This window comes from Akebia trifoliata, chromosome 8, assembly GCF_017979445.1.
Source record: "Akebia trifoliata isolate Shusen 1 chromosome 8, ASM1797944v1, whole genome shotgun sequence".
NCBI classification, from domain to species: domain Eukaryota; kingdom Viridiplantae; phylum Streptophyta; class Magnoliopsida; order Ranunculales; family Lardizabalaceae; genus Akebia; species Akebia trifoliata.
Genome location: NC_141382.1, coordinates 50,490,918 through 50,508,733, shown reverse-complemented (window position 1 = coordinate 50,508,733; position 17,816 = coordinate 50,490,918). Strand labels below are relative to the sequence as shown.

The 17,816-nt window shown below is 32.9% G+C and overlaps 2 protein-coding genes across 2 annotated transcripts; one reads left to right on the top strand and one right to left on the bottom strand.

Annotated features, from left to right (window-relative positions):
- Nucleotides 1-2,792: 2,792 nt before the first annotated feature.
- On the top strand, nucleotides 2,793-6,640 carry LOC147397575 (cation transporter HKT1;3-like). The gene is given in 4 exon segments (XM_086451483.1): nucleotides 2,793-3,287; nucleotides 3,289-3,896; nucleotides 5,872-6,078; nucleotides 6,442-6,640. Coding segments are annotated over 4 exon segments (1,494 nt in total). The 5' UTR covers nucleotides 2,793-2,807.
- A 557-nt stretch (nucleotides 6,641-7,197) lies between these two features.
- On the bottom strand, nucleotides 7,198-11,298 carry LOC147397574 (Pseudouridine synthase family protein). Its single transcript, XM_086449355.1, has 9 exons — nucleotides 10,890-11,298; nucleotides 9,947-10,018; nucleotides 9,620-9,778; nucleotides 9,428-9,475; nucleotides 9,260-9,340; nucleotides 8,531-8,647; nucleotides 8,339-8,440; nucleotides 8,016-8,174; nucleotides 7,198-7,625 (listed from the first exon to the last, which is right to left on the bottom strand). Exons 1-9 carry the CDS (start codon nucleotides 11,208-11,210, stop codon nucleotides 7,254-7,256), a joined length of 1,431 nt encoding a protein of 476 aa, XP_086305481.1. The 5' UTR covers nucleotides 11,211-11,298; the 3' UTR covers nucleotides 7,198-7,253.
- Nucleotides 11,299-17,816: the final 6,518 nt, after the last annotated feature.

The following is a 17,816-nucleotide window of genomic DNA, read 5'->3' as shown; positions in this document are numbered from 1 at the left end:
TTCAACTTTCACCGGTTGCTACTATCTGTGGCCACGGACCGCAAAGTTAAAAACCCCGTTTATAAGCCTTGTTTGGGGAGGAGGGATTATTTGGTGCGTGCAAGCCGGCCCAGACACCCATCCTCACAAAGAGAAAAAGAAAAGGAAAGCAAAAAAAAAAAAAAAAAAAAAAAAAGAAGGAATATTCAAATGCAAAAAAGATTAATATCAAATGTTTGATTAATATTAATACATACCCCACCACTACCATTGCCTTATCCTATTTATTAGGTCTTCACATTATAAAATTTTCTACCACTTGAGAAGAAATTAAAATAAAAATTGATGAAAACCAGCACTACACACCATGACATCTGCTAAGTTGGGATTCTACTGTAATTGTTCATGTGTGACCACTTACCAGAAACTTCATTGGCATTTTTAAAAGTGAAAAAAAGGCAATCTCTCTTTATGTTTTATATATAATTTTCTCTGTATTTAATAAAGGGTGATTTAGACATACTCTTCAAAATGAAAATTTGATTGATCTTTTGTGTTATTCGAACTGATGTCATTTCCCTTGATCGAGGTCTTCAATGAGATACTAATGGAATGGTCTGAAACTCTAAATGCCCTTCATCTTCAATCTCTAGGCCAAAAGCCCTTGACTTTTCCACTAAAAATCAAACTTTATAGGATAAATCTTTTTAACCTATTTGATGTATCATCAATCCATTATGTTCAAAAACGAAGTAAAAGAATTGAAAAATCTTAATTTTTTACATACATCTTCAAAACCCTTGAAAATGATTCTTTTTTCCTTCTCAAATCCTTTTCGTTAGAAGATTCTCCAGGATGTCGAAAATCTAATTTTTTGGGACAAAAATGATGAGTTTGAATGGTTAGAGACTAAAAATGATTTCTATATAGAAAAATGGTATTTTTGATGGTTCACTATTGAAAAAGAAGAGAAATGGGTTTGAGGGATTGATTAGAAAAGATGGATTTAGTAACCGATGAACTATTTAGCTTATCCCTAAAAATAAAGGACTAATAAAAAAGAAAAATTAGCATCAGGGACCATTACATAATTTTTCCTAAATTAAATCCAAGGTGAACTTACTGGAAAAGGCAGAACTGGCTAAGCCGACAACTTTTTTTTCTAGAATATTGAAGAATGATATAAAATTAAAAGGATCATATTTTGTATATATATTTTCTAAATGTGGGTTAGAAAGCTTACAAGTGACGTGTTCAAATCACAGCCACAAACTTATAGATTTTATGATGTATAGAAACACTACCTCTCCTCGACTTTTGTAACACTCCTAAGTGCTTGAACCACTATCCAAATGCGACAACTGTCATGGGGGCCAGGTGCCGATGAATTGGTCTCCACCGTTGAATGTGATGCATTACTTAGTTTGAAGCATTGGATACCCAACACAACTTGATTTACTATTTAAATTTTCATTAACTGGGTAATGTGTGTAAGAGAATATGATGCAGGAGATATATTGTATCATTATCAATGTATCTCATCACAAATGGAAGGTAACTAGCAATATTAATTATTGTAGATGCAAGAATTTGCTCTACATTTTTCCTCTCTCCAAGCTCGGGCGGACCCGCAAATCAGCCCACTCCGATGATCAAGTTAGACAATTTGATTAATATAATTTAGTTTTGAGAGAAGAAGAATTCGAACCTCTTTTACCCATAATCCTCTTCCTTTTATAAGCATTGAACTTGATCGTTTTCTGTGTCACCGTTTGAAATGACCAAGAGCAGTTAGTTTGCTAAGGGCAGTTGGCTCACTCTCTGACATGTCAGCTGCAGGAGTTGTTGCAACTGTCCTGCCACTTTTGGGATGATCAGGGCTGATCTGACATGATGTGGGTTGTTAGAGCTGTCAATCAATGGTACATCTATCAAATCCCTCTCGCCGACCTAGACAATCATTGTCCGGGCTACTTAATGGACGGGTGGCTCATATCCGAGCTTAGGCATCCGTGCATCCGAAGATTCTAATAAACCGGTCTTATATAGCAATTTATCCGAGCTTAAAATGATTGCTTCCGGGCTTTGCTCGAGCCACGTGTCTATGTTTAAGAATTCCCCCCATAATTATGATATTCAATATTATGAATATTAATAAAATAGAATATTTATATATTATGCTAGTTTTCATATTTTGATTGATGTAATCTCTATAAATACCTTATTAGGATTCATGTAATATTCATCCAAGAACCATCATTAATTTCAGATTCCACAATGTGAAAGGCACAACCACGGCCACCTCCCCTCCTTTTTTTTTTTTTTTTCCCCAGTTATCACAATTATTAGTTTTGAGGATTAGACAAGAATCATAGGATAAAGACCATATGAATATTATGTTGAACAATGTAATCGAATAATGAGTTTTACGCGGAAGAAAGTATTAGGTATGTTAAATCATATGGGGAAAGATCTAATGATTGATAATTGTCTAAAGTCACAATGAACAGATACCCCGAAAAAAAAAAAAAAAGAGTCGTGATAGTATGAGGCCCCGCCTGACATATGCCCCCATCATAGAACCGTAGATCATTTGCCTTGGGATACACAAGACAGTGAGTACTTGAAACTCCTTATATATACCGCAACTTGCTTTCAAATTTGCTCCAAACAACATATTCTGTTTTTTTTTTTTTGATAAACCAAACAACATATTTTCTTCCAAGTAAATATGAATAACTTTCTTTTTTTATGGCAAAAAATTACACCATCTTTGTACCTGTTCATGTATAAAATTAGCATGTGTAGGCAAATCATTTCGTGTTCTAATGTTGTGTCTGTATCGGTCTTTAGTCTTTTTGTTAAACCCTTTCTGGATTCAGCTTTGTTACTTTCTATCCGTTTCAATAGTAGGTTTCTTGATTTTAAAGGTGTTGAAACCTAGAACCCACTCTTTTAGGCCTAAGGATTTCGATATGTTCTTCATGTCTGTGTCTGCAACGACACTTTCAAGCATGTCCACGATCGAAATGGAGGTTTTTTCCAATACCCAACTTGTAGTTTTAACCATTTTGATGTTAATTGGTGGGGAGGTCTTCATTTCAATGCTTGAACTTCAATGGGTGAAGTTCAAGAAAAAAGATAAAATTGATAACAAACTCAACTCTATTAGTTCCCGAGATGCCGATCAAATTGAGTTAGAAATAGTAGCCGTGATCGATTTCAAAAATGAAAAATTGGGTCACAATATCGTCAACAATGATATCGAGATCATGGGTAGTGAGGATTTGAAGTATAATTCAAAAAATTTACTTAGGATATGTTGTCCTTGGTTATCTTCTACTTGTTCTTATTGGCGGATCTACATTGGTCTTCATTTATATGAGCCTTGTTCCAAGTGCAAGTGATGTACTCAAGAACAAGAACATTAAGTTACAGACATTCTCTATTTTCACAGTAGTTTCTAGTTTTGTGAACTGTGGTCTTGTTCCAACTAATGAAAACATGGTTGTGTTCAAGAAGAACTCAGGTCTCCTTCTGCTCCTAATACCTCAGCTTCTCCTTGGAAACATGTTGTTTCCATCGTGTTTGAGGCTTGTGATATGGGTCTTGGGGAGATTTACTGGAAAAGCTGAATTCAGTTATATGTTGAAGTATGGAAGAGAGATGGGATATGATCATTTGCTCCCTAGTATGCATTCCTTATTGTTGGTTGTTACTGTTCTTGGGTTCTTATTAGTGCAATTTGTTCTGTTTTCGTGCTTGGAGTGGAATTCAGGAGCCTTAGATGGGATGAATTCCTATCAGAAGTTTGTTGGGGTGTTGTTCCAAACTGTTAATTCGAGACATGCAGGCGAATCCATTGTCGATTTATCGATTATCTCACCTGCAATATTGGTTCTATTCGTCGTAATGATGTTAGTTCCTCCCTCTTTCCTTCTAGATGTTTATGTGCAATGTAAGCATTGGGTGTTAACAAAACTCTAATATCAGTGTTTATTTTTCATAGTTTCTTTTTGATTAATGCTAGAGGGACCTCACTGGGGGACATCTTGACTTGGTGGCGCGCGCATGACTGTAGATGCATTTTCTCCGAGATATGCGTAAAACATATCTACGGAAATGTGCACGTCACCACGTCACGATGTTCCCCACGTGTCCCCTGCTAAGGTCACTCTAGCACAATAAAATAATAATAAAAAAAGATTATATTATCATCCTTAAGAAATACCATCTTCATTAATAATTTTTCCGAGACTTCGTGATATTTACAAACATACCATTGACAATGACCATAAACATGTCTTTTAGTATAAAGGGAGAATGACTTTGAAGGACTCTTTATTGAGAACATGTATCGAATAGTCCCCTAGTAAATAATACGGACCATTTGAGTCCCACTTAATAAAACATTAGTCTATTAAGAATTTTTTGAAGATCTTCTTTTTAAAATACTTGAAATACCCTTTTAACAACTTTACGAAGTGTTTCATCTAAAAATATAGCGAGTTAATTAAAAAACTCGACCAATTTATTTAGTTATTAATATTTATGTAAAAAGTAAATATTTTATTTATTAAAATTAAAATTCAATATAATTTTGTAAGGTTAATTTGTGTCGACTTGCTAATTTTTTTAGTTGAATCAATTTGATGAACATTCGAGTTGAGTTTTTAAATGATGTTTTAACTATTTAAAATTATTTATATATTTTAATAAATTTAATATTCATAAACCAAATCAGTCTGATAATGATTATCCTCATCTCCATCATTATCTATGTTTTAAAGATTATTAGCTTTGGTAAAAGAAATAAGTTTTTTTTTTTATTTTAATTTATCTACAAGAGATGACCATAGTTAAGGGGCATGTCATTAATTATAAAACATAGAAGTAGTTCAAATATTCTTGATAAACATATTTCTTTAAACTTCAAAAATCATTGAAAGGGTAATTATAGTATTTTTGCTTCAAAAATCCTTTTTAGACTAATATTTGATAAATTGGGTACTAAAGAGTCCATATTTTTTTAGAAGGGACTTTTTGTTACATATTTTTAAAAAATAGGTCTTTGCAATAATTATCCCTAATATAAAAGAAAAATATAATTGTTTCTAAGGGCATATATGAAAAAAATGGTATTGAGGGTTATAACATCCAATGCTTCCAATGAACCTTTAATATATATTTTTTTTCCATAAAAAAAACCTTTAAAAATCCGATTGATTTGGTTTTCTTTTGATAAAAAGCAAGAGGATTTGTTGTTATTGTACGATAGCATTTTATAAATATTATAAAAATATTCAAAAAAATGTAATTTACAAAAATGTCATCTTCCAAAATGATAATAAAATCCTTTACTTCTTTCTACTAGACGACTAAAGAAGAGATTATTTTTAAAGATTTTCTGAAAAAATTTAATGAGAATGAAATCTGTTATTCTCCATCTCTTCTAGTAGGGTCTTCGATCTTTGATTTTAACTTTTAATGGACAATAGATTTTTCTTGTTATTTATATGCAGAAACATAAAACTTAAGTCCATAATAATCGTTTATATCTCATAAAAATTTACTATTACGGGAATTTTTGCTGCATCGTAATAAAGTGTATATTGATATACTGATTCGTCTTTTCAATAAGAGAGATTCTATTGGCAGACCAATTTTTAATTATCCATTAGTTCAATTTCAAAAAGGATTGGTGTGTTAATAGAAACTCTCTTTGTATATTGTGGTGTTACAATTATGTGCATAACAACCTACCATTATATCTTACACCAAAGCACCATAACCATACCTTCTCCACCACCCATCACAATTTTTTTCTTATTCAATAAAAATTTGAGTAAGCTTTTAGTTAAGAATCTCATTAGTAATGAGTTTAATTTACAGGTACCTCCCTCCTTATACATCCTTTTTGCCCATCAGAGGAGGAGAAAAAAAGAAGATAAAAAGAGGAGGGTTTTTAAATAATTTCATGTTTTCACAGCTCTCTTATCTTGTTATCTTCATCATCCTTATTTGCATCACTGAGAGGAAGAAGATGAAGGATGATCCTCTCAATTTCACACTTTTAAACATTGTTGTTGAAGTGATCAGGCAAGTATTTTTCCCCATTGATCTTCTCTAGAGCTTTTATAAAATTATTTTTCCAAAATAAAAGCAACTTTAATACCTAATCATGCATTTTAAAAAGAAAAAAAAAAAGGTAGAATAACTTAATTTTAGATTTGTTGGACTTCTATAGATTTTTCCCTGTATCATTTTCTGACTTAATTATTTACTATAACATTGTCGTCGTTGTCGTCATCATCTTCTACACCTTACCCCAATTTTTGGATTCCACAACTTGAATAATTTCCCACCATTCAACTTTAGTAGAATATAAAGAAACAATGAAATGGGTTTTATGGAGAGTCGTTGGGTTTTTCTAAACTTGGGGAGGTTGCAAATGATATGCAGTGCATATGGAAATGTGGGGTTCACAACAGGCTACAGCTGCAAACGACAACTAAATCCCCACAACAACTGCACAGATACATGGTATGGGTTCTCTGGAAGATGGAGCAATAATGGGAAGTTGATTCTAATATTGGTCATGTTTTTTGGGAGACTTAAGAAGTTCAGCATGAAAGGAGGCAAAGCTTGGAATCTCATGTAACTCAGAAATTCGAAAAATATCATATAAATAGCTCCTTAAACAGGCAGAGAGGGCTTGTATCATATAAATATGCACAGATACAAGGACTTTGTATAGTATATAAAGCAATGGGTATGTTTTCCTATAGCAACATAGTGTCTATGTGGTATGTTTTGATTGGATATAAAACACATAGGGCTGCGTGCACAGCTTGTTTCGGAGCCCGATGTGTTTTAAACACCAACCAAATCTTGCCACATAGACACCGCTCCTATTATGTAGGCACAGGACACTGTTCTGGGTCCTGATTCAATAATACCATCTATATGCATGCGCTTGATACCCGTGCAAAGAGCTCAAGCAGGCTGAGGGGTAGAAGTCATCATATGTTGAGAATCTAATTTACTGATCATCTACACAGCTAAATAAAGATTTGCTTGGCCATTAATAGCTTTTTTCCAAATCCTCCAACATGGCCTTCAAAGATAGAGAAATGAAAAAGATCAATAAATTAAAATATTAAATAACGTTAATCTGCCCATAAACACGCACAAGGATGATTTACTGCATAGCAGATCTGATGATAAAAAGGTAATTAATCATATTAATAAGGTATTAAGTAAATTGTACGGTATTACACCAAGTAAGAGGACATAAGATTCCAACTAATCTTCATATGAGAGGGCATGGGTGCCACAAACCGAAGCACATCCGGTTTCGAGCTAAGCTTTGGGTGTTTGTCAGGCTGTCCATCCAAAACATGGCGGAACTTTGCAATGTTTGGAAGTATAAGTTCTCTACAATGTAGATGTAACAAAGGAACCTTGGAAAGGACACTCCCCTTCTGAACATCCAGACCTTCTGGCCTTCTCATTTTATAAGGCTTCCCAGTCATCGGCTCAATGTCAACTCGAGGCATATGCTTCCACTTTGAATGCACGTACCAACCATACTTGTAGTCTCCGACAATGGGTGTGCCCAGTGCTTCAGCACAATGGACCCGGAGCTGTAACAGGGGAGGAAAAATAAGAAGGAAAAATTTGTATTTGACACACCAACATTTTCACATTCTGCGCAAATCACCATAGAAACATTTTAAATTGAATTATAACTTTTTAGATGATATATACATTTGAATTTCCATCCTAAGGTTGGAGGTGGAATCCTTTGACTAGCCATTGTAGTAAGGGTAGGTTAGTCTTCCACTCTTACCATTATATAGTTATTAGTATTTTCAGTCTTTGTATGAGGGTATTTCTGTCACTCTCAATTTATCTTAATATAAATAATAATTTCATGGAGACATGAGAGTTAATTCATAATCTATTTTTCTCTCAATTTCTCTTACTCTATTTTTTTCCTTTCTTCTTTATTTTCTACTGCCATTTCATGGTACCTGATGCTTCCGACCAGTAAGGGGATGTAGCTCAATCCATGAGCATCCATTAATCGTAGGGCCCAATACTCGATATTCAGTTATAGCATCTTGAGAAACTTCTACGCTCGATGGGTGAGCAATGATGACTCTTTCTGTCTTCCCGTCGTTAAGAACCACCTGCAATGGCAATTGTTTAACTCAATTGGAGAAAATAATGGAAGGGTCTTATTAATGTGATTTTAAAATGGTTAAATTACAACTTTATTTGAACCAAGTACAATGAAATGTTGTATGATTCATTTAAATTCCATCATATATGATACAATTGCTCAGCAATGTACCTTTGAAAGAGGGGCATGGATAACGCCTTGTTTTTCTTTGGGAGAGCCTATGACCAATGCCCAATATGTCTGCGCTCTTGCTTCACAAGCATCATTCCAAGTCTAAATAATTGATTAGCACATTTCTTCAAAAAATAACCCAACTAAACTTTTCCTATTAAATACTAGACATTGATTGGGACATGGAAGTACCTTAGATGAGGATTTTGCCTTTTTTGTGCTACTGAACAACCAATGGAGTTGAGCGATGCTTTCTTTTCTTCTTCCCATTAACAGGAGGCCACTGCTCTCTCTGTCGAGCCGATGCACCTGATGAAAAATCAGGAAACAAAATATTCTTAGAAGGAACCATCAAACAATATGGGTAAATCTATATTAAAAAAACTACGGATAATTATTTTCATAAATAAAATATTAATCGGATTGTCCAACCCTAGATATTTTGTTGGTAAAAAATCAATCAGATAGGATGATGGAAAGTACCCAAACTACAAAACATTTTTTTTTTATGTTTCAGTTGTTTTCATGGTCATCCAAAAGAATGAGGTAGATAAGTCTGAGTGAACATGATCAACTCAAATTAATATTTGACCAAAGAGATCTACTGGATCGGACCCATCAAATGAATCCTGATCCAATGCACTTGTATCACGTGACGTTAATTGAATTTGCTTAGGGATCCCAAGCACTCATAGTTTCCTGTTTAATGGGGTACATTCAAGACACCATGTGTGCTGTATTTTCAAATTTCAAGGGTTGGAATCCACTTTAAATATGTTTCTTCAACACCCATTTTCCAAGTCTGTTTGGGAAGCTGTTTAAAGTATTGTCTAACATTTATCGAATAAGGGTATCACTTTTGTGAAGATGAGAGAAATGGAGGATTTTGGATTCGCGGATAAAATACAAGTAGGAGCTTACCAACTTGGGACCCTCCTCATAACCATAAGATAATGCAGCAGACGCCAAGGCATCCATGCTGTTATGGACTGGTAAATTTCCCTATAAAACAACCAATCATCCAAAACAATCATCATCGACAAGCACAAATGGTGCAGATAATCTAACGGCCAAAGGATGTGCCCTGACCTTGACTGGCAGCTTAGGGGGCTTATTGAGCACCATTATAGCAGAATCCTGAAATTATACAACATATTATAATGTGAAATACAATAACGTAAAGAGAATGAGAAAAATATTGCAATAATGGTTGGAAAACAAATAACCAACAAACACCCCTGAAAAATAAAAATAAAAATGAAACAAGAAGGAAGAATATGCCTTGTACATCACTAGTCTTTGCAAGTAGTCTATCTCATCAGCATTTGGATAAAGAGTTCCACTTGGAATGGTATCAAATCTCTTTGAAATTTTACTCTCAGCAACGGATACAGGTACATATATTTTTGCCCCAACCTCCATGACCTCGTTAGGTTTAATCTGTATGTAGAATGTCAAGTTGTAGACTAAATCAACCAAAATAGAATCACAAAAAAGACACCAAATTTGGTCTAATTTAAATTCATATAGGTCCTTAAAGTGGTTTAAAATAATTTTGGTTAAAAAAACACAAAACATAAATACAGGAAAATAAATAGAGATTGGTACCTTTCTCACGGATGGGATTTGGGCTTGCTCTCCCTTGGATGTATCACTAGGATCCGAACATTCCATTTGAACCTAAAAGATACACAGAATGGAAGTACAGATAACAAATAATAATCTATGGTAAAAATTGACCTGAATTAAGTGAAGACGCTAAGCTCATATCGGAGTTGCAAGTTTTAAAATAAGAAGGAATCTAAAATTATCCCGATGAGCCCCCAACTCGTCGACCAAGTGAAATAATTGAGTCAAAGTAAATTGAAGTTTTCCAGTTTGTTTGTTTGTGTTGACAAATAAACCAAATCCTGCCCAAAATTAGTTAACAAGATTTTGAAAATGGTCTGATCTAGGCGAGGAACTCGCATCCTATAAACAAACCCACACTGATAATCACACCCATCTTTATTGAACATTATTCCTTTTCAAGTACCTTAGGGTTTCCAAAAACAATGAATAAGATCTGAAACCTAAAATCTATCAAATGTGGAAAATCTATCAACGAATAAATTTTCCAGGAGCCCATGTGGAAAATCTATCAAATGGGCACACCTGATAAAATCTCGCCCCCCCCCCCCCCCCCCCCCCCTTTTTTTGTGTGCATAAAAAGGGAATTAATTAAACTTTGTAACATTATTCATCTAAGTGTTCTGTGTGCTTTAAAGACATAGTAGTTAACCTGGCTTATTATATTTCCACGCGAACTTCCTCTATATAATGCCCCAATATGATTATATACAGTAATGTAGATAGCCAATATACACTTAACTATGGGCTTAATTTATGTTCACACATGTAAATTTTAGATAATGAGGTTAATCCAATCATGATTTTTAAAACAGATACAACAAACAGACCGAAAAAAACAAAATTGATTGGTGCTATAATATGCAATTTAAGCAAGAAATGAAGAAAATAAAATTATAATTAGCACATATTCTCAACTTACGAGGCCCTTGTTGAAGTGGGATTGAATGAGAGAGGCAGGGATGTCATCGAAGTAGTACTTGAGCCATGTGATGGCGGTGATACGGGCAGGTTGCCCAGGAGGGCTGACCGAGTTCTTGCCAGGAAGGGGTTGGTGTTGGGCAGGGAAAGCAGGAAGAGAAAGGAGCTGCCGAGGCTTAGGTTCTTGTTTCGGGCAGGAAAGCTGGGCTATGTTGTTGGATACACGGATTACAGGAGCAGCACGGGCAGGTTTGGGTGGAGATAGTCTTGAAAAGTGCCTGATACAAGGCAAAATGCCCTTACGAAGGAGGGTTTTGCTCATCCCGATACATACTATGGTAAAACCATCACGAGCACAGCACTCTCATTATAGAGAGAGAGAGAGAGAGAGAGAGAGAGAGAAGAAGAAGAAGAAGAAGAAGAAGAAGACTAAAATTGCATTTAATTTGAGGGTATTTTGGTAAGAAACAAATTTTCTAAGGGTATGGTATTTTTTTTTATACAAAATCCTATTTCCAAAGTGTATCTATTGTGCTCCTAGCTAACAAGACCCTTAAATCTAATCGGGTTGTAAACCGATATTAATTGAATCGGATATAATCATATCCGAATTCAAATCCGAAAAAATACGACATCCAAAATCAACTCCGAAATCCGAAGGTTGAAGGCCATCGGACATTGGCACAGCCCTAACTCCCAACCTGACGACCCCCTATTTCGTTCTTTGATTTTCAAGAACTAGAGGGAATGACAGAGATGAAAATACTATGTTATATCAACTGTATACATATGATGATTAATGCAATTAATATAATTAAATTAGATCAAATTTTATTGGATCAGATGTATCAACGTATTTTATTATAATCGTCAAGGGAAATGAAAATGGTGGGAAAATTTTCAATTAATATCAAATATTGGATTGAGTTGGATCCAAATGGTGAAATCCAATAAGAAGTTGATTTGATCAGGACTCAGTTAGGACTGACTAGTTGCGCATCACTCTTTATCGTTACCAATTAGGCACTATCGATATAAAAGATAATAGAAAAAAGTATTGGACTCCTTTTTTGTCCTTCTTTCCTCGATTATCCCCGCATAAATTAATTTTTGTTCAATAATTTTTGCTTAGTTTAATTTGTATACAGATATCACCAATCCTTTCAGTCAACCATGTAATCCAAATTGATAAATCAGATAGGGTTGTTATTGGTGATTTTGAAATCATTGTGAGGTTAAAGAAACTTGTTTTTGGGCTGATTAGAGATTATGAAATTCGAAGAGATAAGATTCAAGCACAAGCTTTTACCAATTTCTAAACAAAATCTAAATATAAATTGAAAAATCTATACCTTCAATTGGCGTTGAAGACATACAAGTAAAGTCAATCACAAGAAAAATAGAACATGAGCAAAGAAGAAATCATGAGAGGATGAATAAGCTCTAAATAGTAAGATTAGGCAAAATCAAGGTTTATAAAAATACATTTTTAAGGTTGAGTGCAACTAGGAACTTGTGACGTGCACTAGTCCATTAGTCATTGAATAAATTTTATTCTCATAAGTTCAATTCCAAGTGGACAACGCCCCAGTGCGAAAATCAAATTAATATCCCAACACTAAAAAGTTCGTCATCATTATTAGTGTATAACATGATGGTTTCAAATCTCATCTAAGGCCAAGATGACTCGATCGGGTCATCTCAATATTGTACACCAACGAGACAGATACACGTTGCATTTCAAGCTTGACATGATCTCACGAGAAAACCAAGATAACTTGAACGATATTTTGAATATCTCGGACAAGGTAGTAAAACTCAGTTATGCCAACTAGGGTTGTATTTTTTATGATTTAAATATTTAAATAAAAAAAATCATATTGTGCCCTTGTTTTATAAAAATAATAGAATTATTTATAGATAATATACTTAAATAAATAATTATAAATTTTTTTAATATCATCTGAGACAAGATGACTCGTTTGAGATAACTCGTCCATGAAGTAGATGAGACGTCAAACCAAGATTTGAAATCATGGTGCATATAATCATAGTTGAGATGTGTCTGATCATCGTCACCAAATGTTACTAAAGTTCATCTCTTTCATCTGTTATTGGGGTAGATAGGGATTGGCAGAGGAAAGTGATATTTCATTATCTACATCCTTCTCTTTTCTTTGACAAACTCTCACCCACTCACAATTGTTATTTCTTAAAAAAGAAATGTGGATCTTGGGTGGATGACATTGAAGGGGTAGAGTAAAAGAAAAAAAGAAAAAAAAATACATTTATTTAGTGCATTTCTTCCAAACTTGGTTATATAATAATTGCTTTGGGTTGGATTGAGTAATATAATAGAACTTGAAAATATATTATCAAATGAGGTATGCATTCAACCAATCTCTTGCTATATTATTTAATAATTATTTCTTAACTACTGAAATCAAGGGTAAATTACACTTTTACCTATGTAATTTGGTATAATTCTATGTTAACCCCCTAACGTTTTGAAATTACACTTACCACATCCCCTATAAGTATTTTATTTAATGGGCTCACTTATTCCCCTTTCATCTACTTGTAGTGACCAAACCATAAAAAAATGATTTTTATTTTTATAAAGATTATCTTATCCTTCTTAAAATATTATTCTTTTTTAAAATCTTAAATATCCCTGTGAAAGAATCGGTGAATGGGTTTAACCGTAAGAGTGTGAACGCTAAAAGAAAAGTGTTTTAATCGTTTAAAATTTAATTTTTTAAATAAAAAAAAAATGAGAGGATAAAATAACATCTGAATTTTAACACCGTCAATGAAATGGGAGGTAACTACAATTATCAACATATTAGAAGGTCAACATGAAATTATACCAAATTATAGGGGTCAAAGTATAATTTATCCTATAATAATAATAAATAAAAAAATCCAGTAGAAGGTTTTTGACATTAAAATTTTCTTTTTTTACTTAATATCCCTTTCATCTTCAATTATCATGTGAAAAGGTTACCATGCAAGTACAAAATCACTCTAACTAATATTTTAAATTATAAATTCTCTTGTAATATATATTAAATTATAAATATATATTATAATATACAATTGAATTGTTATAGTTTTGTATTTTTTGAGGTGGGGATAAACTAGGACTTAAATGGGATGGATTTTATTTAAAATTTGAGTGTACCGAATTTGAATTTAGTGGGTTTGGTCCCATCTAGTATATCTGTCAAGATTCAAATGATATATTATTTTGCAAATTGTATTTTTATATTTTTCACGTTATCTTCCATCAACCAACAATAGTTAAGTACAATGGTCAAGACTTCTCTTTAAAATAAAAAGGTCTTGAGTTCATGTCATCATTTGATTATATTTTAGTAATTTTCTTTAAAACAACCTTAAATGATTTGACATTATTCAATTCAAATTAATTAATTCGTCGATCGGATTTAGATATGAATTTAATAAAAATAAAATGATTCGAATATGATTTTAGTTATTAGGATGCGAGTTGAATCCAAATATGAATATGAATAAAAAATTCGGATATGGATATGGATATACTCATATCCATACTGTATTTGATCAGTTTTAAACCCTAGGATAAATGTCACCTCAGCTACCATATCACACTTTTTTATTTTTCTTCTCCACTCATTTTAATTTTATTATATCTCCTCTTTATCTCATTTTATTATTATTATTATTATTATTATTATTTATCTTTTAACCTCAATTATTTTTAATAATATCTCTTTTTATTTTATTTTTTTTCGCTTTTACCACCCCCCCCCCCCCCCCCGGCCACCCGCCCAACCCCCAATGAGGAGATCTGTGCTGTAGGCAGCATGGGGAACTCTAGTTATTATATAAATTAGATTATCTATTTATATTTTTAAAATAATTATGAAAAAATTTAATCTAATATAAATCTTAATTTTTGTTACATGTTTGGAGATGCCACCTACTAGAATATAATAATATTAAAAGGATTTAATTTTTGTTACAAGTTTGCAAATGCCAAGGATATAATAATATTAAAAAAAAATCATTTTATCTTTAAAAATTATATTGAATGTTAGATCCCACGGTTTGTAGATTGTTTTCCTTATAGCACGTGTCCTTTCCCTACTATTTTTCTAACATGGTCGAGAAGGGCATTTTTGTAATTTAATGTTCAAAAGTTAAGCGTTAAAGCTGAAAAAAGCAAAGCAGCTCAAAGACTCAAACACAAAAGTAAGGAAGCCTACTTTTAATGCCATCTGCTTTGAAGTCGGTGCGAGTCCATATCAACCTCCATTACCATTACCCACCAGTTCCCAAAGAATATCCCAACAATTCTAATAAATTACCAAAATACCTCCCTCTCACGTGCCGATTTAACACACCTGAGTTAGCCTACAAGTTGTCAACTTGGTTTAATGGAGTTTCGAGTTTTTAAAACATAGCTTTACGTCTCTAACGAAGAAAAAAAATAAAATCTAAGAATAGTTATTTCGCTGAAATAAGTCCAATGCCCTCATTGGGCATCAGTTGCTTTAGCCGAATTCTGTTCCTAACAGACACCAATTTATTTTTGAATTTATAAATGTTGAATGAGCCATAATAATATGACTTGCCAGGTGACATACTCAATAAACTCCCTGAGGTGAACAAGTTTGAGAACCATATATCTATATGCCAAGGGATACATGGCTCCCTCGGCATACACTGAGAAAGTGCAATCGTGTCTCCCAAAACATACAAATCTATAGTTCTTGAATTTATCACGTCAAGGAGTCGATTGAGTATGCCACTTGGTGAGTCATATTATCACGACTCATGTTAAATTCATGCAATTTTTAAAATTAGTTGAAGCCCTCTTGTGATATATATATATAAATTCGTCACGGGGTCAATTGAGTATGTCACTTGGTGAGTCATATTATCACGATTCATGTTAAATTCATGCAATTTTTAAAATTAGTTGAAGCCCTTGTGACATATATATATATATATATATATATATAAATTCGTCACGGAGTCAATTGAGTATGTCACTTGGTGAGTCATATTATCACGATTCATGTTAAATTCATGCAATTTTTAAAATTAGTTGAAGCCCTCTTGTGATATATATATATATATATATATATATATATATATATATAAATTTTAAAAATATGGGTTAGAAATTTTGGATTAAGCTGATTTTTTGTCAGGATGATCTCTATGATGGGAAGATCATCCGAAAAAAAAAAAAATCAGTTCAATTTGAAACTTCTAACCCCATTAAAAGTGATTTAGAATGTGGACCATCGATTTTTTGCCAATTTTTGTTAATAATTTGTAAATCACTTTTGATGAATTTAGAAGTTTCTGATTGAGCTGATTTTTTGTGAGGATGATCTTCTCATCATAGTGATCATCTTTGCAAAAAATCAGCTCAATCCAAAACCTCTAACATATATTTTGAAAAACCATTGTTTTTTCATATGTTTTTACATATGGCCCTTGAACCGCCCCCTATATGTATATAGGGGGTTAGAGGTTTTTGATTGAGTTGATTTTTTGCAAAGATGATCACTATGATGAGAAGATCATCCTCACAAAAAATCAGTTCAATCAGAAACTTCTAAATCCATCAAAAGTGATTTACAAATTAGTGATAAAAATTGGTAAAAAATCGACGGTCCACATTCTAAATCACTTTTAATGGGGTTAGAAGTTTCAGATTGGGCTGATTTTTTTTTTTTGGATAATCTTCCCATCATAGAGATCATCCTCACAAAAAATCAGCTCAATCCAAAATTTCTAAACCATATTTTAAAATTTTATTAAAAACGAAAGTTTTTACATATGTTTTCTCATATGGCTCTTGAACTTGACCCTATATATATATGTGGGTCAGGATCAAGGGACGTATGTAAAAATAATGTAACATTAATAAATTTTCAAAATATGGGTTAGAAATTTTGGATTGAGCTGATTTTTTGTGAGGATAATCTCTATGATGAGAAGATCATCCGAAAAAAAAAAAAAATCAATCAAATCTGAAACTTTTAACCCTGTTAAAAGTGATTTAGAATGTGGATCGTCGATTTTTTACCAATTTTTATTAATAATTTGTAAATCACTTTTGATGGATTTAGAGACTTTGGATTGAGCTGATTTTTTGTGAGGATGATCTTCTCATCATAGTGATCATCCTTGCAAAAAATCAGCTCAATCCAAAATCTCTAACTCATATTTTGAAAGACCATTGTTTTTACATATGTCCCTTGAACCACCCCTATATATATATATATATATATATGTGTGTGTGTGTGTGTGTGTGTTCTTTTGACAAAATCTTAGACAAAACATCTTGTCTTATATGAGCTAAAAGTTTTGAGCTGATTTTCAGTGAGGATGAATCCTATATGGTGAGAAAATCATCCTCACAAAAAATCTGCTCATTCCAAAAAGAATTTAGTCATATAAGACAAAACTTTGTCTAGAATATTGTTTTGGATTTTGTCAAAATATTGTCTAGAATATATATATAGATATATACCAAAATAGAGGTTCAACCTCCATTAACGTTGGAAATACAAAACAAACTTATCATTTTTAGTAATTTTACATGATATGTAAATATAAAATATCAGAGGCCATATATCTTTGCAGGCTCAATATCAAGGCCTTAACCCTCTTTTTTGAGTATTGATAATCTGACTTAGGCACGAGACAACTTAATCGACTTATTTGACGTGATAGACTTGAGAAATGTAGATGTGGGCTTGTTGGGATACAAAAGTACTATTCCCCATAAAAAGTACAATTTTGTTTCCTGAGGAGAGCACATCTACAATTTCCAAGCCTGCCACATCAGGTAAGTCAATTGAGTGTGCCACGTGCCTAAGTCAAATTATCACGACTCCTCTGTTTTTAGTAAGCCAAGCTGAGT